At 40.7% G+C, this 27,932-nt stretch overlaps 1 protein-coding gene across 4 annotated transcripts in view; it reads right to left on the bottom strand.

The window, feature by feature from the left end:
• PLEKHG1 (pleckstrin homology and RhoGEF domain containing G1) overlaps positions 1-27,932 on the bottom strand; it is a 139,064-nt gene that overhangs the window by 16,994 nt on the left and 94,138 nt on the right. For all 4 annotated transcript variants that reach the window (XM_050893991.1, XM_050893990.1, XM_050893987.1 and 1 more), the window contains 5 exons: positions 14,906-15,006; positions 9,415-9,484; positions 2,210-2,256; positions 1,569-1,719; positions 443-574 (listed from right to left, as the gene is read on the bottom strand). In XM_050893991.1, coding sequence (XP_050749948.1) covers positions 443-574; positions 1,569-1,719; positions 2,210-2,256; positions 9,415-9,484; positions 14,906-15,006 — 501 coding nt within the window. The remainder of the gene's footprint in view (positions 1-442; positions 575-1,568; positions 1,720-2,209; positions 2,257-9,414; positions 9,485-14,905; positions 15,007-27,932) is intronic.

Genomic DNA, 27,932 nt, shown 5'->3' with positions numbered 1-27,932 from the left:
AAGCAACTGATAATGAGTCTTCAAAAGCCCAAGAGGAAAGTACTTAAACAAGAAAAAGCACAAGAAATGCCTCAAAACAAAATTAATCAGCACAAAGGGGAGAAATCGGAAACCACAGGATTTCTGAACAAAGCCATGCCCTAGGGTTCTACAGCAGTGCTGTACAATTGAGGGAAAGGAAGAAAAAAAAGTTATCTTAAGTTCCATATTACTGCAAAATAAATGCTTTACAGGATGCTGCTTGTAGGGTAGAGATGTCTGAGATTTTCCTGCAGCAGCTATGACCATGGTTTGTAAGATCAAACAGCTACAGGCATACTCAACAGGAGTCTAAATTATGACTGACAAAGATTAAAAGAAAAGATAAACTAAAAAATGTTAATGGCATATATATTGACAAAAACAGCTCACAAACACCCATAAAATCTCTCTGGGAACTCACTTGGAGCCTGATGGCATGTTCATGTTTCCTCTTCATGTCATTTATATGCCATGCCACTCTCTGCATTGTATCTATGGCATCCAGCACGACATCATAGCCCTCAGTGTCCTTGTCAAGGTGGTTTTCTATTTCCTAAGACGGGGGGGAAAAAGAAGTCCTGTTATTTCTAAATGAATTTTCCCAGCCAGACGCAATACTATGTTTTTATCTGGACTATTTTGTCCTTGCATTGAGATCACTCAAATGCAACGTTCCTGCCTTTGTTACTACTGCACGTTGTAATCAATTTGATTAACACAAGATGACTAACAAAGCCAAGCCTTTACGGTCAGTTTAGCAGCGACTATACTTGCAGCAGCCGATGTGAGCAGAGAGGCACAGAAAGAGAGCGCAGCACGCTGACAGGAGACCTTTTCAGACAGCGTTTAATGGCTTTCTTAAAACGCAGAACGTATCTACACACTTACAAAACCCTGATGGAATTACACTAGGCATTACTTTACAGTTGGAGAGCAGAAAAGCACCAGACATTTTAAATAAGGATCAGTGTCTTTACACTTCACTAGAACATGACTCTCTAATAGGAAACATATGTGGAAAACGTTAACAATAAAGCAGGAATTTCCGAAACTTGCTTAACTCAATTCACCGAATATGGAAAGAGTTCCCACTTCCTCAGTCATTCCTCTCTACAAAATTCTTACCAATCGGGGTGTTTACATGTACTTAGTCCTTCTTTCAACCACCCCCAGCATTGCAACATGTGGAAAAATGCTGGTTTTCATTGAAATAATAAATTTGTGTACGAAAGTGTTTCATCATTACAATAATCTTCCAAACAACTACAGAATTACAGACCAGTTTTTAAAAAAAAGCTAATTATTTGGATGCACAGACCAATTCAATGTGTCTAAAACAATTACCATAAATTCCCCACTACAAATATATGCATATGCTGTGAAATGACAAAGACAGAAAGAGTGTCCATATGTAGCAATCAAACACCCCCAAAAGAAAGAGCATCAAAAGAAACCCAGAACCTTTCTAACCATCAAGCCTTGTACCAGAGGCAGGAACTTCAACGTGCAGCAGCCCTAAACAAAATACATTTCTAACAGGGGCTTACGTGCAAAAGCAGGTGGTATTTGAGGATGCGCTGTACAGGTTTCAAGAGATAGGAGCCCAGGGGCAGAGAATGCTGCAGCGCTTCTTGCCGCTCTCTGAAGAACTTGGCCAGCGCCTTGTTCCTCATGCACTCTGTCAACACAGCCACTGACCTGGAGACATCAATACATAGGTTTAAGACACATTATCTCCGTAAGTCTGTAGGTAAAGTCAAGAATTGTTTCCTTCTTCCCTTGTAAAAGGGGGCAGCAGGTTCCTAATCCAATCACTGCTGGTTTTTTGTTGTTTGTTTTCTTTTTTGGTTGGTTTTGTTTTTTAAGTTATGTTGTGAATTCAGTTATATTTTCCTTTGACATGCAACCATTCTCTCTTACTGGGAATCACATATTTGCAGCAATGCAGAATAAGACCATCATTTTCTAAAGGACGATAATAGCAATGGAAGACAAGAAGAGTCAAAATAAAACTTCAGATGAACATTTCTTTTTAAATTTATTTTAAGTTAAGGAAAAAAGGTAAACTCCTTGATCCTCCCTCCAATTTGGAGGAGAGAAATGGCACGAATATTTTTGTATAGACTGTAACTTGCATTACATAAACAGGCAAAGGGACAAATGAAAGAAGAGAACCCAGTATTCCTACCTTGGGTAGTTGGTGCAGTACTGCGTATATATGTGGAAATCTTCACTCTGCGTGGGGAGGAAAGGTTTACATATATTCAGATTTTGTCAAACTAGCAGCTAACACACGTGCAAGAGAAAGGTTATGATATCAAGACAACGCTTCCTCCAGCTCCTGAGCAATGAATAGTCCTAACACTACCAAGAGACCTATTCATTGAATTTCATTTTTTCTTTTTGGAGATTTTTTCCTTTACTTAAAGGAAAAACCAAGGAAACCTACACAGAGATAAAGCAAGCAGCTTTGCAACAGAGCCTCCAAGGTCCTTTATGACAATCTATGCATCTTAAGAACAAAACTACAAAAAACACCACCACACACATCCCCTTCAAACAACTGACTCGCACGTACCTTGCTTTGTGTGCGATAAAGCACATACCTGTGTACTGGGAGAAGTTTTGCAGGTTATGTTCGGTGTGCGATTTTCAAACAACTACAAATACTTTCACATTTGAGCACAGTATAAGCGTGAAAAGTAGAAGCCACAAAGGTGATTTTTTTTTTTTAAGTAAATTATGACTCTGTGAAAGCCGAAAGTTATTACCCAAACAAGTTGAAACTAGATTTAGGTGGGTTTTCACACTCGCCTGTCACAGTGAAATTGCCCACACTTAATGCTGGCAAGTTTCTCAGAGCAAAAGCTTGCGTTTCATTGCTTTCCTCCTTGGCCTAAGATTTTTTTCTTAATCATCATCATTTAATTCTTTGCAAGAACAGGTTTCCAGAAACGTTCTCATGTGCTTTAAGTTCACATCTGCCTATCAACTTCTATCCCAAATAATACGCAATTTCTGCAGCTTGCTGGATTCCTAAAGACTAAGAAAGCACTGCAGAACTGCAAAGTACTCCTAAAATCAATTACTTTTTCTTTCCTGAGCCCTAGACGGATAAAAAGCAATCCTACAGTAGTAAACAAGACCCCAGTTTCCACTCAAAGCATCTTCAGAACAGACTCTGGCATTCTGCAGCACAATAGCTGTGCTCCGCGAGGGGTAGTCTCCCAGGGGTAGTCAAGTGGCAAGACCAAGAATCTGCCTTCACAGAAGGCAACAGTGCTCCAAGGAGCAACACCACTTGGGGAGAGGGCTGACGCAGGCTGTGGCTTTTGTGTCTCGTTGTTGTTTTTATTTTTTTAACCATTCATCAGAAAGCGCCAGCTCAGGCAGTACCCTTCCCCATTTCCAACAGCACTGCTCTCTTCCCCGTCTTGCGGGGGTAAAGCAGGTTGTGCCATTCATTTCTCCACTGAGCAGTGATTCATAAGCACCCTGTACATAGTAAGGTGCTACTCCACAGGAGTACAAGTCACTGCAATTCAGTTTCTTACTGGATTTCAACATTAACCGTTCTGAAAAAAATAACTTGAACAAACCTCTAATAAATGTTTCCCAAGGGGACTGTAATCCCCGTTTACTCACTAGTGTCCTGTAAACGTATTAAACTGCTCTTATCTTAGAAACCAATCAACTAAATGTAGTCTTGATACAAATACAGTTAAACTATTTAGTTTGGTCTTTCACGCTCAGACTAATTTTGCTGTCACAGCTGTTTTTTACAGCGGTGTATCTATGCCCCATGTCCACACCCAGAGACAGCGAGCTTGTGTCATAGCCTGTTCATGTCCACGCTTGGGACCCCCGGCCACAGCTCCAAACTCTCTCTGCTCAAACAAAGAATTAACAAACCTCAGAGCACTGCACACATTACACTCTGATTTTCTACAGCAATCACTACCAAACTAGCTAGCACTCGTAATAAGTGAAGGTGCTTAAGAGAGAGCATTAGGATGAAATTCAGTATGATGAAAAAAAGGGGATTTATTTTATCTATGCATATATTAATACAAGGTTTTCGTTCAGGGGCTTTTTGGTATAAATTGGAATATATTCCCATGGCTACAATCACTGAACAAGGCAATTTATAGAACTACTTCATAAGCAAAGTGCAGAACATTTTGTGCCAATTTAAAAAAAAAAAAATATATATATTCTTGTCATTAATATAGTCACATGATTGTTCTGCTTTTCAAACAAAAAAGAAAGGAGTATCTGTTGTGAAACTTTAACAAATGAAAGCATTATCTGTAAAACACACAAGGCCAAACATTTCAGAGTTTCAGAGTGGACTGAGTGCACATGCCCCACAAAATCAAAAGCAAGTCTGAAATCCCCAGGAGCCTTTTCACACTCTTCCACTTTGGGTTTTGTTTTGCTTTTTTTGCACAGGGGTGTGGGGTGTGGTTTGTTGGGGTTTTTGTTTGTTTTTTTTTTTTTTTTAACATAAGGTCAAAACTATTTTCAATGGGTTTTTTGGTTTTAAGAGAATGTTAGTCTAGCCATTAACTGGAACAACTTGTATTAAAAAAAAAAAAATAGTTCCTTATGCCCTCAACACCTCTAAAAACTTTAAGAATGGTTTCACAATCATCCCTGCTTTATGAACAGACAAGACTCCAAATTTCATACTGCACTTACGTGTGTATGTGTTTCATAGTGCCACAGCTCATTTCATCAAACAAAACCATCACAGAGCATTTACTTTTACCAAGCTATGCGAGCATACTGCCAGTAGAAAGTCAGTTACATATATTTTGCCTCCAGAATGAGATTGTTGATACGCATTCAAACTTACGAAGCTGGTATGAATCAACATCATACACCTTGCCGAGGCACCAGCAGAATTCCCGTGAACACGTTGGGAGAGCAGCCAAGAGAGCCACTTCCAAGAGAGGCTCTTCCTAAGCCTGAGTAAGGAAGCTGCACTACTCAGGACGGCCGTTCTCCCACTGCCTGCCTGGTTACCCAGCACCTCTGCATGGCCAAAGAAGGGACCTTTAGTTCACACGCCCAGCTGGTCTTCTCTACTTCACAGCAGACTCCCCAGAGCGAGCACTGTGTTACTGGGAGCATATCAGGGCACAAGCTGTGCAGGCTAAAGCCAATGCTGTGAACTATTTCAGAAGCAACAGAAAAAACAGGACTAGGATGGATTAAATATACTTCTATCAATACTTTCACACAGCAAGTGAAACACCAGCTATACTCATCAGTATTTCTTTAGACAGTCTTAAACTTACTCAGCTTGAAAGTTGTTTCGTTCACCTCAACTGTCTTCAAACCAGATTAAAAATGATCTCTGCAGGGAGACTGGAATCACTCCAGAGATCTTTTTTAATCTGGGGGCCCAAAGCTGGTGTGGTAGAGGGTGCAACAACTGAGTCCCAAGCCAAGAGTTCATCCACACTGACTACAACTCACCCTGAAGAGCAAAGCCAAGCGCAAGCAGATCCCCGCTATACTTAGCTTGTCCCCTGCTGCTGAAATAATTCACTGCGCGTCTCCTCCACATGAAGTGCTGAGCACGTGACTACATCCCTGATCTTCTCTCAATTCTTGGTGCACTGTGCTTTTTTACAGCCATAAAAGGCACTTTAAAAGAAAATGGAGACTGAGAAAATGAGCTGAGTCAGAGTGTAAGCTGAAGCCAATTGCCTGGATCTCTTCTTCATTAATGAGATGCTAGATTGGAGTAATTCTCCCTTTCCCCTTGGTTAAGCTGTTGGTGTGTCTTTCAGAAAACATATGTTCTGAATTTCTGGGGTGCTGAGTGAGAAGAGCAACGTGCCAAAATTAAGCTCTCCTTTACAACAACTCACTTAAATATAAATGTGTGGAATACTGAAGTCAATCTTCTAATTAACATTGGCATCATTACTATGAAAATGAAAGACTGAGTTGGCAAGAAAACTTATAAACAATCTTTTATGTGAATAATTAAGCTATAGCTAAGCTTGCACTGGAACCCTTTTATCAGCCTCCGATTACAGTTAGAAGCAAAATGTCTCCGAGACATTTAACATACTAGAGTTAATACAGTTCCTCTAGACAAAAAGGCACGACCAGAGCTGGTAGAAACTAAACTAGTACACCACTACCCTCAGTAGCACGTTATTTCCGTGCAGCAGCCACCCCACACTGCTTAAACAAATACCCATCCATACCATCTGCATCTCGGGGCAGAAAGGTCATGACCAGACAACAGGTTTTAAAAAAGTGTGCTTTTCTGCATTTGTGTCTATTTGCCTGTGAGTTATTAATGAATTACAATATCTGGAAGCAGAGTGATTTAATACAATGTTGCAAGTCATTATTAAATATTTCTATTTATAGAAAGTCACAGCTTTGCATGGTTATTTTATCTGTTAGTGAGTTTTATGTTACTGGCTAGTTTACACTAAAGACACCTTGCTGAAGTCTGTTAACAAATAAAAGCTGCCATTTTAGGAGCTATTTACTTTGGGCACTCAGCACAACAAAGGTTAAGATAAAGACTCAAATCCACAATTATGAGTTTTTGTTCAAAGTACGCTAATGTGATTTGATAATCCTTACTCTAGCTCCCTTAAAAGTTGCAAGGCTGTTTACTACTCAAGCATGAAAGTTATACACAGGAAACACAGTGATACATGATTGTGTGAGGGAAGTATAAAATGATATACAGCAAATTTTATTGAGCAAAACTAAATAACGAAGTCAAGTTCAAAGAAACAGTCCATCAAATATGGTCCAAAACTAGACCTTACAAAATGAAGCTCCCTAGATGTTTTCACAAATATCAAACATTTTAATTCCAACAAGCTCCAGAGTTACTTTAACCATAACTGTTCTGTTATACATGCAAAGCAACTTGTGTCATTTCCCATGAATCCTGAAGAAAGAAACGGCTATTACTTTATTCAATTACTGAGCTTCATGAAATGCAAAAAATAAACACAGTACCTACAGTGAAAACTTGATTATACTTTTAAATCCCCAACAACTACGATATTCACAGCTGAACCAGTGGGGTGAAAAAAACGGCACTAGAGCCAGAGCTCGTGTAACCTAAGCACAGTTCCACTGGAAGCATTAAAGAAGCTCCAGCAGAGCTACATCCATTAGCTAAGGCTGTGAGCTATGACTTCAGCATGATATTATCCCCGTGCTTAAGTCACAGTGAAGATCTAGCACACTCAAAGCAATCAAACAATAAATGGCCAAAGTCCCGTAAGACTTGAAGGACTGCATACTGCCAAAAAAGGCAGTTTTATTTCCACTACTCAATGCTGGGAAGATACAAGCAACCAAGAATGGACAACCAGAGTCTGTTAAGGCAGTCAGCAGCAGCTGCTGTAATGACATCTTCATGGCCCAAACCAGAACTGTGGGGTATTTTGGTATTGTTTGGTTTTGCTTTTAAGTGTTTGCACTTGTCTGGATGAAGCTAAAAAATGCTTGTTAGGACTGCAACCTCTAGCAATTTCTGAGCCATCAGGCAGTTGCCTGCCAATAATACAAATGCTAAAAGCATTTGACAAGGGAACAAAAAGCACAAGCAATGATATGCAGATGGATTTTGGAACTAATGGCCAGCAAGTCTACCAGAAAACTCCTTTCAGCTGGCCAATATGAATGAGTGCGCAACTTTTTCCTGGACTTGCTATTATCACTTGCCCCACCTCTGTTTCATGTCCCAGCCAGGAGTAGTCCCAGCGGTCCCAGCTATAAGCAAGCAATACAGCAGAAAGATTTACCAGCTCCAAACTGTGCTATCTGTAAATATCCTGAAGGTCTCACAATTGGCCTTCACTGCATGGGCACTCTGCTGGCTTATGCTCAACTTCTTGTCCGCCAGGACCCCAGATCCTTTTCTGCTAAGCTGTTTCCTAGTCAGCCGGACCCAGCATGCACATGGGGTTATTCCATTCCAGAAGCAGGACTTTGCGCTTGCCCTTATCCCGTTCTCTCCTTCAATTCAGTATAGGCTATTTGGAGTGATAACAACATGCCATAAACCCCATTGCAACCGGGCAAGAACACATCCTACTTTTGTAGTAGCGGTGCCAACACTAAGATCTCTCAGTGCTTACAAAAGATCAATTACTAGATAAATAACAGCTTTCTCAAACTCAACTCAAGCAAGTGATCCAGTGAAAAGGCAGCACGAAGCTGGTATCATCACTTCCCTTTCCAATACAATCCCTTCTGTCACAACAGTGCCAAACAAAACAGAGTGGTCCAGTTAATCCTAAATCCTTGTGTTAGACCTATCATACTGAATGCCTGGTGTGGGCAATACTGATTTCACGACAAAGCCTAAAACATGACAGTATTGTGGTTGTGGTTTTGGTTTTTTGTTTGGTTGTTGTTTTGTTTGTTTGTTTGTTTTTTTAAATGGAGACACGCACACACAGCTATAGAGAGATTATCCGAATTTAAACAACTACATGCCCCTCTTCCATTCCTCTTCCCCCAGAAATACCATGGAGACAGCATCACTTCTTAATGCATTTGGGCTCTACAGATTCAAGGCAAACGTGGGTTTCTCCAGTGAAGTCTGCAGTGGACTGCAGTCACCTGTAGCCCCAATTACTTCATCTCTTGTTGTCCTACCCATTATAGCCGTTCCCCGTCTCCCTGATTGGCTCTCTGGGTTTCCTAAAATGAAAGACATCTACTTTGGTTCCCTGTATTTCTCCTGCACCTGACAACTTTTCCTTCTCCATACTTTTTGCCTTCAGAATTGCCCAATAGAATGAAGATGTCAGACCAATGTTCAGAAAATTTAAAGTATTTCAGAGAGAATGAGATTTGAATCCTGAGGCTAGACTTTGGGCCATCCCCTCTAAAAAGAAAATTAAAGGTATGGCTGCTGGATTCAGGGAAAAAATGCATCTCAGAAAACAACATGGCCACAAGTATGTTAAGGTTATTGTTGTTTCTAAAAATGCAGCCAAGTTGCATTCTCTAGTTGTTTTTAAGCTGACAAGGCATAACTGGAGTATCACTTGATCACCTATATTAAAAAAGGAGGAAAAAAATTAATTCCTGTAATACACCACAAAAAAAGATCTAAAAATGAACCCTAGATCAATAGTTCCACCAGTTCAGATATACTTATTAAAGAAAATAACACCATTTTCTTGACTTTTTAAAATGCAAATCAGAGCCATATCCCTATCGCCTACTAAGAGAAATTCCTTCCCTTGCCATAGATTTGCTAACTTTTCTTGTTGGAAGTCACACAAGCTGTCAAAATTAGGTCTCAAAAACTAATAAATTAATCTTATTCCCCCATATCACTCTGCAACTGGTGTTGTGCTGCGGAATTCTGCAGTACCCTCTTACCTTGGAAACAAAACAGTCTGCTATAGCCACAGGATCATTTTCACAGTTTTCCAAATCTTGCAGAAGTTCACTAAAACAAAGAACAGGAAAAGGAAAGACAATTATGGCACACCTTGGAATAGATACACCTGTATATTTGGAGCCAGACAGTGCTTCATCATTCATGGCAGTGATGCCCACAGCACTTAACGATGCACGGAGTCCTAAAAAGGGAACAAGAACTGCTTTGATGCCCCTCTTCCCCCTAGATGTATAGCTGCTGAGGATTTTTGTTTGGAGGCAGAAGAGCACTCTAAGGAAATGGTATTCCCACATACTTAAAAATTCAAGTCATCACAATGACCATGGATTGCTGATCTCCTAAGCAAAGCTGAGCCCCTTCCTTCAGATTGACAGCTCTTCTACGATACTCATAGTGGTGTAGTCAGACCATTGTGTAGCTTGTATATCAACTAACACAATTTAAAACTAACAAAATTTAGAAGATACTGAACCACATGCCCTGTCCTATAAAGACTTTGTATGTTCTAGGAGCTTTACTTGACTGTGGGAGATGAGGAGCTGGTCTGAAAAACACAGATGAGAACCAGGGATGTATTACACATACAAGAAGAATGGTAATAAGCTCACTCAGGAAAATTTGTCTACCTTTAGTGGGTCTCTTCACTGAAGAAAAATGGTTAGCCTGGAAAAATTTTTCTGGAAGGGAATATATAAATTCTACATGCATAAAAATAAAACCTTACTGAGAGGATTTTATAATTTTGACATGCCAAGCAGGAAATGAATTCATTGTAACAGGAGCAAAGCAATAACGGAGCCTGTTCACCGTTGTATGAAACTCAGTTCTCAAAAGCCAATTTGGTGAAAGAAAGAGTTCAAGCAGAAGAAGAAAACCTCAAAGGTCTCTCCTTGATCCAAATAGTCTTTAGTCTTACTGAAAGATGTACTCAGAAAAACGAGAGAAGCAGCTGAGTTTTCTGCCAAATTGTTCTCTGATAGAACTTCACTCCCCTCCTTCTCATCAGATGATTTCTGTTTAGGGCTACTTTTCTCCCAGTTCACAGCTGGTTCCCTGAATGAGTTTTGCGTAAGAGTTGCTAAGCCTGTATCTAGGGAACTACCCTTTTCCCCTCTAAGCAGACACAATTTCCCTCTGTAAGTAAGAAAAGTTTCCTGACTTGTTCTTTGCTTCTCTAATTACTGGAGGAAGGAAGGGGAGAAATCGGCAATCAGTCACAAGGAACAAAGACAGACAAAGACCTTAGGTTCAGTGGTCACTAAGCCACTCTGTACAGCAACAATTTAACCTCCACACCTCAATTTCTCCCTTCATCAAAATGGGAATATAAATATGACCCTTGCTTGATACCCCACACTCATGAAGCTCCTTTACATCAGCAAAAGAAGCTAGCTGTAGCAATGGTGACCATAACCATTAGTTATAATGACTGACTGTGTTCCACACGAGTTTTGGAAATAACATCAAAAGCACTGAAGAGGCTCAGAGGATTCCTGCTGTCCAGCAGGCCGACATTCTTCTGATGACTTAGAGTACGTAGCACCTTGATTGCCATTTTATTCCTACTGGTCTCCTATAATACCACATTATTTCTCCTACAGGATACAGTAATGCAACACTTAAAGATTTTATATATTCATGCAATGAATATAGTGTAAGGGCTGTGCTTTGAAAGATTTTTGTTACCTATACTGCACTCTCTTCTGTCTCACCTGGCTGGTAAGAATGGGACTGGTAAGAGCAGCCTGCCACTGTAAAAATAACAAATCTGTCATGCCCAGGAATCCTGAAAAACTTAAATAAATCCCTATAATACCAAGCTGACGTGAAAAAGCAGAGCTATTATTATAGGCTACATCTAAGTACCTGGCAGGAGGCAGAAGAAACAACAGAGAAAAGCATTAGTTCCCTTCAACTGAATATCCAGAGGTTTTACGCCGCTCACAGCTGGTGCCACAGCTCTCAGCCTCTGCGACTCGCCTGTGCCAACCACCCAGGCAGGAAGGGAGCACGAGGGAGCACCGTCAGAGGAACTCCATGCTCTTGCAGCTGAATCACTACCAAGACTCAGACTGAAGCATGCCGCAAGTGCCAGTGCCATTTAAGACCACGTACTGAGTTATACAGCTTGGGTTATTATGGGCTGGAAAAAACAAATCGGTATGATCATCATCAATAGCTAATACTAACTCCTTTGGGATGAGAGAGGCAAGCATAAAGAGACTGACAATTTTTCATGCAGTGCATTACTTATCTTTTTAAGTCAAATTAATAAAAGTCTCATTACAATGTCTTTTAGGATGCTTTGATTTTTTGGAGTGCGAATTATTTTCAAGACAATACACTTATCTTCCCCCTGTGGGTGAAGACTTTCAATAGGGCAAAGTGCAGGTTAGTATCAAACTGTTGACTACAGGAAGTCAAGAGGAGGGAGATAAACACATTTATAGGTCTGCAAATAATCACCATATTTGCACACACAATTCAGGCGAGGCACTTCATTCATTTTATATCATCACCACACCATTTTAAAACAAGATACAAGTATTTTTCTCCTCTGTTTTGATCTGAATTGGAGCAAGCAAGAGATGGTAATGACAGGGATATCAGACAGGCAATTTTGGTGGAATGGAAGGAATGGAAAGACACAGGAAGAAAACAGCATGGTTTGTCCTGAACCCATGACAAAAAGAAACAGTTAATGACTAAGTACTGCGCAGTCTAGCCATAAATGCTAAAGTAACAGCATCTCCGAAAAACTTTATTCTCTCAATGCCTGACAGAGCACAGCATACAAAACAAAAATGGACATAGCAGGCACAATCTGGTCTTCATGGCAGAATACTTTCACCGTATAAAATTCTGGAAAACTAATCTGAAAAGTTCAGTCTTTCAATAAAAAGAAAAAACAATCACGAGAAATTTAGCCTTGATATAACTTCACTGTCACAAAAATCCTGTGGCCAAGACTAATTTCTTTCCTCTCAGAAAAAAACCCTTTTCCATTAAAGGCGAGCTCTTACACGTTTTATGAAGGCTCTTCCCGACAACAAGCCAGCCCTTACCACCATGAAGCTCGGAGAACAAGAACTGCTGAATACGGCAGTTACAGAAAATGGCCCTGCACTGTATTTGTGTGCTTCAGTAGCTGCCAATGCACAAGGACCATGCAGGATGATGTGATTTCAGCTTGGTCTCTCCTAAGATCATCTGAGTGTTGGTAGAAGTACTAAACTTGAGCACATTCCTCTGCAGAGTTCCCATTTCAGTATCAAGTCATAGTATCGGGTGGAGAATTTATCCTGAACTGACACTGGAAAGAATCTCAACAGGAGAGCCCAAGGAAGAAAGGCAGCAAATGCTGACTTAAAGAACACTTCCCCCTTCCGAATAAATAAATTAATAGTGACGGAGCTTTTCCCAAGAGACAGAGCAGGACCAGTGGACCAGTATATAGTCAGTGATTCTGCTTTAAGAAATAGCTTTCCAAAAAGAGATCATAGTCACAGGACTAGCAGTTACCATCCTGACCATCATTTCTGCCATTCAACGCAACACCTAAAAATCGTAAGTAGTTTAGCTGAGAGAAATTCCCATTTACTGAAATGAAATTTCTCAGATCTATACAAAGTCCAAAAAACCCAAGACTAAAACCTTTGATCATTGATTAATGGTCAAAAGTTGAGAAAAACAAGGTAATTCTGAAACTATAAAAATCACGCTCACAAAAAGCATCTGAAACTACTAACACAGAACTGCCAAATGGACCTTTTTCAAAGGTAAAAATAAATAAAAGGGCTCTATAGCATGTTTAGGACCCAGAAGCTACGTGCCAAGTTTCACACAGGAGGGAACTTAATCCTTGAAGCTATATTGAGATCTACAATGACTGTTCAGTCTTAAAAGCTCACAATTTCCATGTAGAATTTTAAATTAGAAGGCCTGAAATACATTAGTAATTTACTAGAGGCTTTGGACAACTTTCCAGGGAGTTTTAACCATTGTAACATACCTATCTCTAAAATTGCCCAAACCTGCTTTTTTTCTTTTCTGTTTTCTTTTTAACCCCTGCAAATCTTTTTTTGCAACTCAATTATGCTGTATAATGACTGATCATACCTGAAGGTATTTTTATTACATAATACTTGTAATGATGTGTATGGACACATATAAATGTGTCCTCGCTACTAAGTCTGCCATTTCTCTAGCTTTTGAAGGATCAGAAAATATAATGGCCAGGACTGGGTTTTTTCCATCCTGTGACCGCTGGGAAGCTGTAAGCTCACAATCATTGTCTCATGGCTCTAAAACACATGATCAGGCTACCACTGTGTATTTTCCATCATGTTAGACATTCAGTCAAGTCAGTTGTAGCTGAAGCAGGACGCAGTAGCTTTCTAGTTAAGTGCATTTCCATTACTCTGCAGTAGCTGTTTTAAGTTTCAGGAAAAGATTTTAGGTTTCATCTTTGTCCATAAGTTCTGAATAGATCCATCCCCACTCTTCCCTTTGATACGGAACCGCGATCCCAGCAGCTGAAGCACTTTAAAGTAGCTTCCCATGATGATGGAAAAACACTGAAGATGCTCTTTGACACTTGTCCTCCACTTCAGAATCCTCTTTTGATTCAATTAAATTATCTGTTCTTCTTCAAAGAACACAGTAGTTTGGGAAATGTTTTGTCAACTATAGCAAAGCTAAGAGAGCTTTTACAGGAGTAATGGGATATAAAAGACATGGGAAGTTTATACCAAGATATTTCTTGCATCGATTGAATATTCAGGTTTTCCTTAAATGCTGAACAAGTTATTTATTTTTACAGTAACAGAGGATTCAGACAAAAGTAGCAGTAGCATGCTCTTAAAACTGCAGATACTACAGGTCCCACACAATGTGGCACTAGCTATACAAGCAAGAAATTTTACTTCAGGCTCCCAATATACACTAGAATCCCATCTGCGGAGTTTTAGAGAAGGCTGTAAAGATACTGAACAGAAGCTTTCAATAAACGGAAAGGTATTTGAACACAGTTTTGAGAAATTAATTCCGGGAGTCCCTAGTAGTATAAAACACTACAAAAGCCAGATCTAGGTGATGTATATCGGTACACAAAAGAACCCAATATAGTAGGAATGAAACGATGTCTCTTCAGTAAGGCAAGAATTTCATTCACACTGGTCTTGCACTAGGCTCCGTTAGGGCACAGAGCAGGTTAGGCTTAAATTCATGGAAATACCCAGCATGAAAACAAAAAAAGTAAATGGAGACCACACTTGATTCATAAAATAAATAGCTAAAAAAAAAAATCTGATCTCAGCAAACCAACCCTGCTGAGAATCAAAGACAGACCATTTCTCAATTTATGTATCTTGGCTGTATTAAACTGATAAAAGAGTATTTCCTTGGCTTGCTCCCACCCCATTAATGCAGGCTATTGAACTGTTTTCATTTAGTTAAATATGAATTTACCTGTTGAAATGGTAGATATCCCGTATGTTTCCAAACAGGGCCGATCGCTCTTCTGTGCCCAGGGAGAGCTTAGTCTGGTCAGTGATACAGTCGAGGTAATCCTACAAGAGAAATGAGGAGGAGGCCTTCAGACATTTCCTCCTTTTCTGGATCAGTAAATGGAGCTATGTTTTATTGTACAAGATGAGTCTCTTCATATCACTTTCACCCTGTTATTACAGGAAAGCCTTCAGTAGCCCCTCTGTGAACAGTCACTCTATTATGAAAGGTAACAGTACTTACCTGTTCATTGAAACCAAGAAAATAACAAAAGACTGAATGCTAAGTTATAGCCCTTAGATAGGACAGCCAACATTTCTCTTGCTACTGATATACAAATGTCTTCGGATTTCATTCACAATGACAGTTTAATTGATCATTTAACTGGCTCAAGGAAAAAAAAATGTAAAAATAAGAGATGAAGAATGTCATTTAATGCAGTCTTAGTAACATAAAACCTATATAATGAAGAGCAGAAAGCATACAAGCAACACAGGCTCAGAAAAGCAACCATTGCAAAAAAAAATTTTTTTTTTTAAATCATAGTTAAGAAAACAATGCAGAGATTGTAGAGGACAGACCTCAATGTATATACGTGCATGCAATTTAACCACACATACAGTTACATTGCAAATTACATTGCTATATACTCTAGCAAAGATTTACTTTTGCATTTACAAGAGTGGTAGCGTCTCATCCAGGGACTTTAATTGAATAGGAACACGACAGCTAGAAAAAGCTCAGATCAGCAGTGTTCTGGGAGAACAACTTCCCCATCTCTTCCCTCACTTTGGTAAGAGCTCAGCTTCTGAAGTGTCACCTTTCATTCTGTTGCTGCTACAGTATTAAAATTTCTCAGATAAGGGCAAACAAATCCAGCAGGCTATTAACTAACTACAACTCATAAACCAAGAAACCCAACGTGCTGCCACATTCATGAAGAAATTCTGCTGGAGGATGGAAATAAAGTAAAAGTGAAAACAGCTGAAACAATGCGAAATAAAAATAAATAAAATCCCTTAGCCTGGGGCTAGACAACGTGGTGTGGCAACCTCCCAAAAGCAACACAGCATTCCACGGTGCTGCAAGGAAGGAGCCCTGCAAAATGTCAACGAGACCATGAAAACTTCTATGATATAACTGTGTTCTAGAGTCGTAAAGAAAAAAGTATTACAGAACACATACATTGGCAAAGATTTATTCTCTGTGTAAATCTCATGAAGACAAAGGATTTGGATCAACCATGGATCTGACTTTTGGATTTTAAATGCCCTCATAAGGAAGGTTAAGAATTGCAGCGCTTGAGCCTCCATCCCCATATCCTTCTTTCCAACTGAAATAGTGTCAGCAGAGTCATGCGTGTAACCAAGATTCAGGTTTAGGTACCAGTAGGCTTTCCTGTCCCCTCCTCCTATCCTAATGCTCAATAATCCACACTCTTTCATCACCTCCAGTTAAAGGTACCCCTCATCACCCCCAAAACTCAGTATTTTTTGCCAAGAGAAAGCAAGCAAGCCTATTCCAAGGCAACCTCAGTGTCTTTAAGAAGAGCAACAAGTGGCAGTGGGCAGGCAAAGAGGCAGGTCCCTGGAGAGCCATCTCATCTCTTCTGTGATGGCATCTGACTCTGACTTCTCTCCTAGCTTACAGTAGCCTCATAGTCCACGCCTGTCCTTGAAATATATTTGTGCAGTAAGTCATTGAAACCGCATCCCTGGGACTCCCTGAATTTGTCCTTGGCTTTTTATTTATACTCAGGAGCTGCAGAAGAGTAAAAGGTTCAGGATGGTGAGGCAGACAGAACTGCAGCAAGCAATACGCTAGGTCAAAGGCAGAAGTAGATGATAGATTCACGGCTACTCCAGCGATGGCAGTAAATAAATAACCTTTTCTGCCCACTAATACAAATCTGCATATAAAAGCAAAGAACAGAAAAGCTCCAGTGGAACTGTGATCCTCTGAAAACATTTTTAGCACTGCAGCAACCTGCAGCACCCCAAGCTGGCATGACAGGGTGGGTTGCAGAGGAACAGAAATCTTACAACAAGTAACTCCATACAGTGTATTTATTGAATAAAGAGGAGTTCCTTTCAAATTCATTCATCTCAGCATAGCTGGAGCTTGGGTTTCTTCAAAAAAACAAACAGTCCACAGTTATTTCCAGTATTGTAGACAGTGTTATAAGCATGACCTGGTTTGTGCTCCTTTTGTCCTCTTAACCCAGTTTTCCTCCACATACGCATACTCTTTGCAGTCTTTTACCAACTCAGTAAGAAAGAGGGAACCAAGTACTTTCTAATGCTCCTGCCAAGCAGCAGCCTACAGGTGCCTTGGCAGTTTTCCAGCATTCCCATAGCGTATGCCAGTATCAGGTTATACCACACACCCACAGCTTGTGTTCTCTTTTGCTAAAAGTTCCTTAAGACTGCGCTTCAGGCCTCCTTCTCCTCCCAGCATCAGATCAGAAACAAACCAGAAACTAATGGTTGGATTTGTGCTTACCTAGAGTAAAGGGAGACTGTTATTTGCTTAAAACACTTGGGATTCAGAGGTACCTTGCATCTCACCTCATACTGTTAGGAAATCACACAGGATTTGGGGACTGCTTTCATGTTTTAGCTTTCTATTTTTGTTAATATTGCTGACTTGAGGATTGTGGAAATCTGACAGCTACAGACATGTTTACATCGCTGTTACACATGTAAGCGGATACCTGAGCTAGGCACAAACTGCCTAATGTGGCACTGACAGTAGGGTAGTCACAGCAGCAAAAAGCTTCAGATATCCATGTGTATGTGAAAGAGGTGGACATTGGGCAGTCTTGACACAGTGGTCTGATGAAGCCCAGGCACAGCGCAGCAGCACACTGCTTGCACTCACTCAGCAAGCGGGACCCTTCTGGTTATACTGCTTTATAGAGCATGTGTGCTCTCATAAAAGCTTCATGAACTCATCCAGGAAACAGATGCAGTATTGGCATATAACGTCCTCTGCAAGGACAACACCACAGGCAGATCAAAGCTACCCAGCCACGGGCTTTTTCCTAATTATTTCTTAGCAAATGGTACTTTACCCCCATGGTAGTCACTGCAACCTCCTGCAGCGTATCAACAGCTGTTATCATCTGAAGTCATAATGAAAGGTTTGGAGCTACAAGATAACAGGGCAGGCTGCAACCGTAATGACACAGCGCAGAAATCAATGAAATTTATCAGAACAGAGTACCGGCCTTATTCACTTTATTTGTTTCTTGTCAGCATCTATGGACCCTCTGTTGGCACTGAATGATTTGTTTATAACCTTTGCCTTCACTAGCCTTTTATTGCTTCTCTGCAGTTATGGCAAAAACATTTAGCTTACTTTATAGGAGAAAAAAAAAAACAAACAAATGCCAGTCTCCTTGGATTGATTTATGGAGCAAGGTTTGCTCTAATGGTATTGCACAATTTTTCTGTCCTATTTCCTGAAACTCTCCAAAAACTAGAAGAGTCTTGCCAGACTGCCCTGCCTTCCTTGCTGGGTTTGACGGTCTCCCCATTTGTCTTTCATCACACCGAATCGATCAGAAGAAATGTCTGTTAGAAGCTGCATATCCTGACTACCATATCCTCCTCCATAATCACACAAGAAAGATCTCTAGAGGAACAAAATTATGACAACACTAACCTCAGAGGCTAAAAAAATAGTTATATGAATTGGAAATGAGAGAAAACTGTCAAGGAAAGGAAAAAATGAGCAAAAATATCTTCACATATTGATTAAACTAATGTTTTCCATGACCAAACTTTAGAAACTAAATGCTAATTAGCGGGACATTTTCATCTAGCCACCCAGGGTTTCCTTTGAAAACAGACGCACACTTAGCTTTAAAAACAGACTACAGGCTGAACAATAATAAATAATAAGTCAGCCATTAATGCGGCAATGTTAAAATTACACATTAAAATGAGTAATGTTAATAGTAATGTTAACATGGTAATGCTAAAAAATTGGGTAAAAGCCACACTGCCTTGTAAAACAAGAATCAATTTTTATCCTGCCCTGCAAGAAACATATATACTATAGAAGTTCTTAGTAATCCCTTTACAGGGCAGGACTGTGCATATATGGATATCACCAAAGATAAGCAAAATTGCTGAAAAAGCAGCGCTGTGCATAGGTACACCTTTACCAAGAGGCAGGCACACAAGACACTGAAAATTTGATTAAATATCAATACCAAAAAAAGAAGAAAAGAAGAAGGATTCTACCAACCAGGAAACTTTGCTTTCCAATGCCTAAACACAGGCTGCAGGAGAAAGCAAAGCTGCTGTACATCTCTGGACTTCAGCAACACGCTCTTTGGCTCAAGAGCTGAAGACTTACATCAGGAAAACTCCAAAAATGCTTAAAAACAGGTACTTATCAAAAATCCAGTGACTTCTAGTGTTGCAGCCTGAGAAGGAATATATAATATTAAATCAAGCAGGACCTAATCCAGGCAGTGCCATAACATCACTCAGACCCATTTTCTGATACTCCCTAGATCTGCGCTACTAGTAAGGCAGCTTTTACTCCTAGATGCTAGACCATACTCATGGGCATATTTTTGCCCAGATCCCCTCTGCCCAGCACAGATGCACATGGCCCAAATCAGATGGCTGTGCAGAAGAGGAACCACTGAAATGGTTCAGCAGCCTTGGCCACCTAAGCACTACTTCCATACCACTTTGAGGAAAAGGCTGCAGGCCAGAAGGAAAACACTCCACAACCTGGATCCTGTTTGTAGCCTGCTAGCTAGAGCCATGCTGACCAAACCATCTACATACTTGTAACCAAAGAGAAAGCTGCACAACAGTTGTGCAACAGAGTAACTGCTATAACATGCTCCTCATCACTAACTCAGCCAATTACATAGGTAATTATAATCTGTACCAATTCCCCTTTTGCCTGATTTTTTTCCTATTCTTTTTTTCTTATTATTTATTTTATTTACGGATTTATCTGGCATGTACAGCAACATACTCTGAATGCCTTGTGGGTCAAAAAATAGCATACTATCCACAACAGGTGGCCAAGGATGCTGAATTCTGGTCAGAGCAGCTCACTGCAGCTCTTTTCAATTATTCAAAGTACAGCTGTACCCTGCAAAGCGAAGGTGCACTTGTAAACCATACATACTTTGCTTTCTTGCTCTGGTTCCTTTGGCTATATGAGTCCAAGGACTGATTGAGACCTAAATCAAATCCATCTCCTTCCCATATCAAACCCTTTTGCCAGGATTTCTCCTTAAAACACATAATTATCTTGTCATCACCTTGTGTGATAGAAGAAGACAAGCCCACTATTTTAGTGCTGGTCTCCTGTAATTCGCACAGTAGTTTACTTGGAGACACCTGTAGCAAAACATTTCATGCAGCCAAACTTAACACATTTCTGATTGCTTTCCTCCCCTCATCTTCTGTCTTCCATATTCTTCCTCTTCAGCCTCTGTAACCAGTCAAAACTGGTCACATATCTATAGATAGCCTCATTTTGACTGAAACCATCCTTTCCTTCTGAGAGTGAAAATGCTTGCCCAATTGCTCCTAAAACTATTTCACATCTCCCATCCCATGTCAAAGCCCTTGCCATTTTCAGCCCTCCACAGGCAGCCTGGCATGTTCCCACATGGCAGGCAGAAATCCAAGCCCATCAAGATAATTAGCACCCTTAACCTCCACTTCTGAAACTCCTCCGTAGGAGAGGCAGAAATGGCAGCAGTTGTGCTTCAATGTCTTACCTGTATTGATTCAACAGAGAGGTGAGGAACTTTTCAAACACTCTTTCCTCTGATGGTGAGAATTTGCTACCTAGCAGCAAACATCTCTTGTTCCCACCTGAGAAACACAACCACTAACCCAGGCTGCAAGTAACACAATCACATTGTCATACAGTCGGCTAATACAGTTTAATACTTATATTTAACTAAGAGGCGTATTTTTAACTAGATGCAGTAGATGCAGTTTGAGCACCAGAAAAATCAGAACCATATTTTATTTCTGCTACAGATGTTGCATATTAATGACGTCAGTAAATCAAACCTCAAGAAATGCTTGTGCTGTCCACCATATAGCTTCTCTACATGTAAAAACAGAAAATTAAATAAAGAAGGAAATTTCTGCGAGCATGTCTTTCCACCTTCTACTTTTTGTGGAAAATGGGAGGAGTGGGGGGGTGGTATTTGGTAGAGGTTTTTTTAAAGACATCTGAAGCAGGAAAACCCTCACATCAGCCAAAGTATGGACAGGTCCAAAAGATCAGCACCTGTCTGGGGCTACGCACGGCCCAGCATGGCCCTGCCACCAACCGACAGCCAAAGCCAGGGTCTTTCTGAGGACAACACAGACCTGGAGACGCAGCCTCCTCTGCTCACTTCAGCAACGGGAGCAGAAAGCTCCTGGGCTCCGTGCGCTTCTTACCCTCCTTTCCCATTCGCTTTACGTCCCTCAGTACCTCGTGCGTAAGACTGCCACTTGTCAGTGCTAGCAAACTTCTGCCCTTGTGGGAAACTCGGCTCCGCTGGGCCTCAGCTGCGGGCTCCACAGCACCCGCTGATGTTCTTGCAGACCATTGACCCTGCCATCAAGGGAGAAGGGCAAGGAGAATACCTCCCACCACTGACAGCCAGCGAGCCTCCCAATGGGAACGGCCGAAGTAATCCATATGCTTTATACAATCTGTTACTAGATGCAGTTTGCGATTGATTTCTTTCCTCTCCTATGTTTGTGCAGAAGAGCGGAGTCTCTGAACTGGCAGGAGGCCACCTCGCTGACATCAGTCCTCTCCCCAGGCCCCGGGTGGAGGTGGTGGAGGAAGCCATACCGCACTCACCTGTGTTCATGACCAGCTTCCTCAGAACTACCCAATTTACATGCCCAGTCGGCTCACACACAGCCTGTGGGTAACAGCAATAAAGCAGGCGTGATACAGTAAGATGATACTTCGCTGACTGCATGTAGAAAGGGCAAAGATTGATGGTGAGAGCACTCGTGAGAACATGGTATGAAGAACGACTAAAAATAGAGAAGCACATTTAAGTTTTCTTTCCACTGTTTAACATTGCAGAGTAAGGTGATCGTGAAAGACTTCTCCCTATGCTTTCCATAGTTATGGTTCTGCAAATAAGTTAACTTTAACTTAAGTTAAAGTTAACAGTATTAACTTAAATTTTACTTACAGAAGAGAAGGGGAAGAAAAAGATTTTTTTTTCATGTAGCTATTCCCGAGTGACAGATTTTCTATAATCCACGTGACTTCCTCACCTATATTATAGATGTTAAAACACTGCCCCATTTACAGATACTAAGGACTGGAAGCAGTGACCCCTAGTAGGTCCCCTTGGCTTCATCCACATGCATGGCAAGCCACAGGGGGAGTACGTGTCAGACAAAATTAGCAGTAAGGAATTCCTGAGTCCTAACACTATGCCTTGCACCTCTAAAACGCACACTTTCTTTGGTTTAGGCTGCCTTTGAACAGTTGTGCCCGTGTAGACATGAGCAGAGGTGGGGTTGTATACAAAGTCAGAAATTTCTAGGGCATGTCAATGTCAACAACATAACAGTCAGGAGATCTTGTCACAGGACTTCCAGTTGTCAGAGCACAGCTAGTCCCATGAACTGAACTGAAGCATCTGCCCTGGAAAACTTTGTCAGTGAGAGGTGCCTCAACACTCCCTAGGCCATTGCACTGAGTTCATCCATAGGGTCCCTGGGCTAGGACAACAGCCTCGTCACTGTGCATGGCTGGGAGGTAGCAGCATAGCTTTCTGCAGCTGTGGGTTCCCCCTCACTACTTTAGAGCCTGAGCCTCTAAAGCAGGCTCTGCACACCCTCTCGCCCCTGCCCCAGTGTCAGAGGATGCCCATGTCTGCTTCCAGCACTGCCCCACAGCTCCCTCCTAGGACTGGAGTGGAAGGAGGCACATGTCCTACAATGCCTACTCCACTGGTGCAGGGTTTTATGTCCTTTCTTTTTGCCCAATGCCTGCTTTCCTCTGGTGTAGTCTTTGTCCCATGAGCCATTTTAGAAGGAATGCTGTATCTACAAAGCTCTCTGGAGGGTCAAAGCCTGCCACCAGCTGATCCAGCATTGAACTACCAGCCTGCTTGGACTGACTGCTTTCACAGATTTTGCTTTCTTTTCTGAAGTGAATTTTTGCTCTAACAAAACACAATCAAAGTTCAATAATATTCCCCTGTTCAACTGCAGGAATTTCATGCTAAAATCTCCCATCTTAAAAAGATACCTTGGAAGGCAGGCTGTCAATTACATCAAACTGTACTTTGATAGAGATGCAGTAAAAGCACTCATAAGCTGAAATTGGGATTCATGGACTGCACATAGACAAGTCTTCTAAATTGTCCATCATCTGTAACAACGATATAGGTAAATCACTGGGAACAGAAACTCACATGTAACCCCAGTTAGACACTTCAGCACACTAAATTATTAAAGTTGTAACCCACTGGATTAAAGCCATGTCCCATGTTTATCTTCAGATATCAGCCAGCACCCGCTGCTAAATCACAGCTGCAGGAATTTTTCCCAGAAGCTGGCACTCAGAATCACTGCTCAGAGGTGCAGTAAGAGGCAAGTTCAGAGAGTGGATGGAGATCATGGGACGACAACAAATGCTATCAGTAGTTTACTGATATTTCATTAAAGAGCTATGTGAGGCCCCCATCTAACCAACTTCCTAAAGTTAAGAGGAAACACAGAAGAAATAAGCTACAGTAACGAGGACAGCCAAATGGAAACGTTAAACAGTAATCAGGATGTCAAATAGTTTGAGGTTGCTAGGCAGATGAAGTGCGTGCTCTAAAGATTTCTAAATCTAAGACTGCAACTGAGGCTTGACATCATCAGTGTCAATCATCATCATCATCAATCATCATCATCCAATAACCTAGAGCTTTTTAAAAAAGTACCAGCTGAAAATATTTAATAATTATAAATTTTTAAAAAAGTTAATCTCAAAGTTCATCAGGACATGTATAAATTAATTCTCACAACACGGCTTAGTTGGTCTGATTATAACCTTATTGAACCATAGTCAAGCAAAGCACAGATAATTATTAAGGCATATTTAGCCTCTGAATGTGTGAATCACCCAGGAAAGGAACCTGAGTCTTGTGCTGTAGACCCTTGCCCTGTTAAATAAACCTTCCCCAATTTGTAAGGCAAATGAATGTTAACATTTTTAAAGGAGATCTTGATATGCTTACAAGTTAAAGGAGATATTCCAGAAGATAAATGTTTATTTTAAAACACAAGAAGGGAAACTGAAAAAGTCTGTTTTCCAAAGAATGAAAATGCAAACCCAGCATAATGGAGAAAATCTGCACACATCCTAAACACACATTTATCTTAATCTTAGTAACCACATGATTCCCAGAGACTTATGGATGGCTTTTCTTATTAATATATGAACAGCAATGAAATGGAAGCTTATAGTAGTGGGTGGTTTGCAAGTGAAAACTTTTTAAAAGTGTCTTATTTGCAAAATGGTCTTCTCATGAAACCACAAAAAATAGCAGCTGCCTCCACACCTTAATCCATGGGAGTGGTGAGAGCGGAAAAGAGAGAGACAGACTGCTATGTGGTTTGTTAAGCCTTCAGGTTTAAAGGTCACGGATTACTAGAAGAACACTGTTCACTGACAAGTAATATTTAATAACAATGATACAACAAATTTAAAACTGGTCAAATATTTCCATGGACAAAAATGGAAATGGCCATAATAAGCAAATAAAATTCCAGAAACTATGGTCTGGCTGGAAATGCAGAAATTTGTTTGGCTTTAAGATATCACTTCCAAATTTTGAAATTGCTTTACAGATATCCCAATCATTCTGCAAAAAATGTATCATCTTTGTAAAACAATTAAATATTTTCCGACAATTTTGCAGCATAAGCTGCACTTCCTCTCTCCTGCCTCTCAGCTCTCAGACCTATTCCTCCCAGTTTTGCTGTCCACCCTCCATAAACCTGATTTCCCAGAGCTGCTGCTCTGCTCTGTCGAGCTCCTCAATCGCTGCCAGTGAGCAACAGCAAGCTGGAGATCTGCGGTAAACAGATCTATCTCTCTTTTGTTACTTTCTGAATTCCAGAAGGGCTCTATACATCCCACTAACCAGGGACACAACCTCCCGCTTCAGCCTCAGTACAGTCACAGGAGCAAAGTTTCACTCCAGGAGCCCCCTGCTCACCACCAGCACTCTTAAATGGTGCACTCTGTATTTAACTACATCTTCCCCTTGCCTACCCCCTCCCAAAAGAATAAAGCTTTCCGGAACAGAATATTAACTCTCACCCTTTTATCTATATTCATTCACATTTAGAAAGCAGGTAGGTTGCAAACAGCACAGTTGAGTGATTTACACCCTGTTGCAAGAAAAGGGAGGACAAGAGCAGTGGCAGCCGGGCTTTTTGGCAATTATGCAGCTCCCTGGAAGAGCAGCAGCCATCCCTGCCGCTCCTCATAGAATCACAGAATCATTTAGGTTGGAAAAGACCTTTAAGATCATCAAGTCCAACCACTGCCAAGTCCACTACTAAACCATGTCCCTAAGCACCACATCTACAGGCCTTTTAAATACCTCCAACCACTTCCCTGGGCAGCCTGTTCCAATGTTTGATAACCCTTTCAGTGAAGAAATTTTTCCTAATACCCAATCTAAACCTCCCCTGGTGCAACTTCAGGCCATCTCCTCTTGTCCTATCGCTTGCTACTTGGGAGAAGAGACCGACACCCACCTCGCTACAACCCCCTTTCAGGTAGCTGTAGAGAACGATAAGGTCTCCCCTGAGCGTCTTTTTCTCCAGACTAAACAACCCCAGTTCCCTCAGCCTCTCCTCATAAGACTTGTGCTCTAGGCCCTTCACCAGCTTTGTTGCCCTTCTTTGGACACGCCCTTCTCTGGACACGCCCTTCTCTCCCACCCAGAGCTTGAGAAAAGCTCACTGTACGTTTATAGACAGCTCATTTATTACTGCAGTATAACTCTTTTGTGCTGTCCAAACACAGAGCTAATGTTAAAACAAACACAAAGTTATGGCTATATATTTGTGCTGTCCTAATATACGCAGTCGCAGACATACGCTGAAGTTCAACAATCACCTGACAAAGGCGGGCCCTGTCCCACCAAGTTTCTACAATCTAGCTGTAAGGTAAGAACTGAATGCAAAGCAGAGGTAGAGAAAACACAAGGCAACGATGACATTTTATTCAGTGTCTTTCAAATACTCAGGAACATGTTAAATGAAAGACATTTATGAAAGTTACCAGCAGAAATAAGACCAAGTAGTGATGATGCAAATAAGAAAAAATATGCATCAGTATACTTAACCCTAGCTTTGTATATTTCCTATGAGGTTAGTTTACAAACAGCTCCCTGTTCATGCCACAACATAAGCAGCTGCCTTTACCACATAAGTGGTTAGGTTACTTCTCGTTGTTCACAATATATTCCTACTGTACTGCTATAAAACATCTTTTTCCAAAGCCCAGAATCCTTCTCATATGCCCAGAAAAACAAGGTTTGGGGTTTGTTTCTGCTTTTGTTTTGGTTTCATTTAGTACAGATGATGAGAAGCTTAAAGCATACATAGCTGGCAAAATATTTCTGTTCAAGATCTTGGAGTTTCAGAAATAACCTCATCTAAAACTATATAAGACACAAACACGAACAACACTTTGTGTATACTTCCATCATTTTAGGTTGCTTTGGGATGTTTAATACGGCTCACATCCAGGAAGCAAGAAGTCTGCAGGGAAAACTGAATAGTCCTACTGCCTCAAAAGAAAGAAGTCTGATTTACTTTAAGTATTTCTTTACGGGTAGCCAGAACAGCTGTTTACACCTGTTCGGTAACATACCTGGTGGTGTTACTAGATACCTCACCTCTCCACAGTCTCCAGTGTGTATTATGGTCCTGATTTTTAAACAGCAACTCCAGAAACAAAACAAAACAAAACAGTAACATTCCCCAATACAGCTGCTTCCAAATTTATTACAGATTTTTTTAAGTGGAACATTTTTCCACTCCAATTTATACTGCTGTAACTCTGGACTCCAAGAAGGCCTCTTAGATATGTACTGAGATCCTCAAGCACAATTTCGTTTCAGATATCATATCTCAATATTACTGGAGAAAACTTTCCTTGCATTTAAGGCATGCTTTCCCTGAGGAGGTTGATCAGAATTTGACACAGCTCTTCCTTCATGGATGAAAAACAAGCAGTGAGAAAGTTCATCAGCTCAAAAGTACACCAAATACTAATCACAGTTAAACATCACTGTCATGATGATCATATTTGTTTTGCAGGTAATTTAAATTGCTAAATTTTCTAAATGCATAAGGATCAATCCCTAGTCAGAGAGAACAGCACGTGTGCTAACCTGCTTTTAACTGCTTTTTAATGTCGTAGTGAGACAAATTTTGAAGAAGGAAGAATCTCACTCTGAATATCACTGTTTTACTTTAAATCTAAACTAAGCTTCTTTATTCTGTGTATGGGACAAGCTCTGCAGCTGGCCTCAGAGAGGAAAGCCTGTTTCTAAATCATCACTGCTCATAAGGAGATTAAAAGTAAACTGCCTAAAAATCACGCACTCATCACCTGCGTTCTCTCTTTTGTGCTGAAGATTTAAGACAAATAAATGAAGTGTGTCAGCAATCTTTGCCAGACAGACTGGACTTGCAAACCTGCAGTGCCTATACGTGAAGCTGAGGTATTGCTCCTTAGCTTTACAGCCACTGATACGGTACACTAACTTCTGGCCTTAATGCACTGAAGAAAAATACTAATTGTGAGACCACACATCACTGCTCCCTATACTGAGTGAAATAAAAGTGATGAAAAACCTCCGAAGAATGCTATCATTACAGTCTGATGGTTACAGCAGTGCCATAAAATTCAGGATGCTTATACAGGAGGGACTGGTACATCCTTTCACATCACA

This window comes from Gymnogyps californianus, chromosome 3 (assembly GCF_018139145.2).
Source record: "Gymnogyps californianus isolate 813 chromosome 3, ASM1813914v2, whole genome shotgun sequence".
In the NCBI taxonomy this organism is placed as follows: Eukaryota; Metazoa; Chordata; class Aves; order Accipitriformes; family Cathartidae; genus Gymnogyps; species Gymnogyps californianus.
This window is presented reverse-complemented; position numbering and strand designations above follow the sequence as displayed.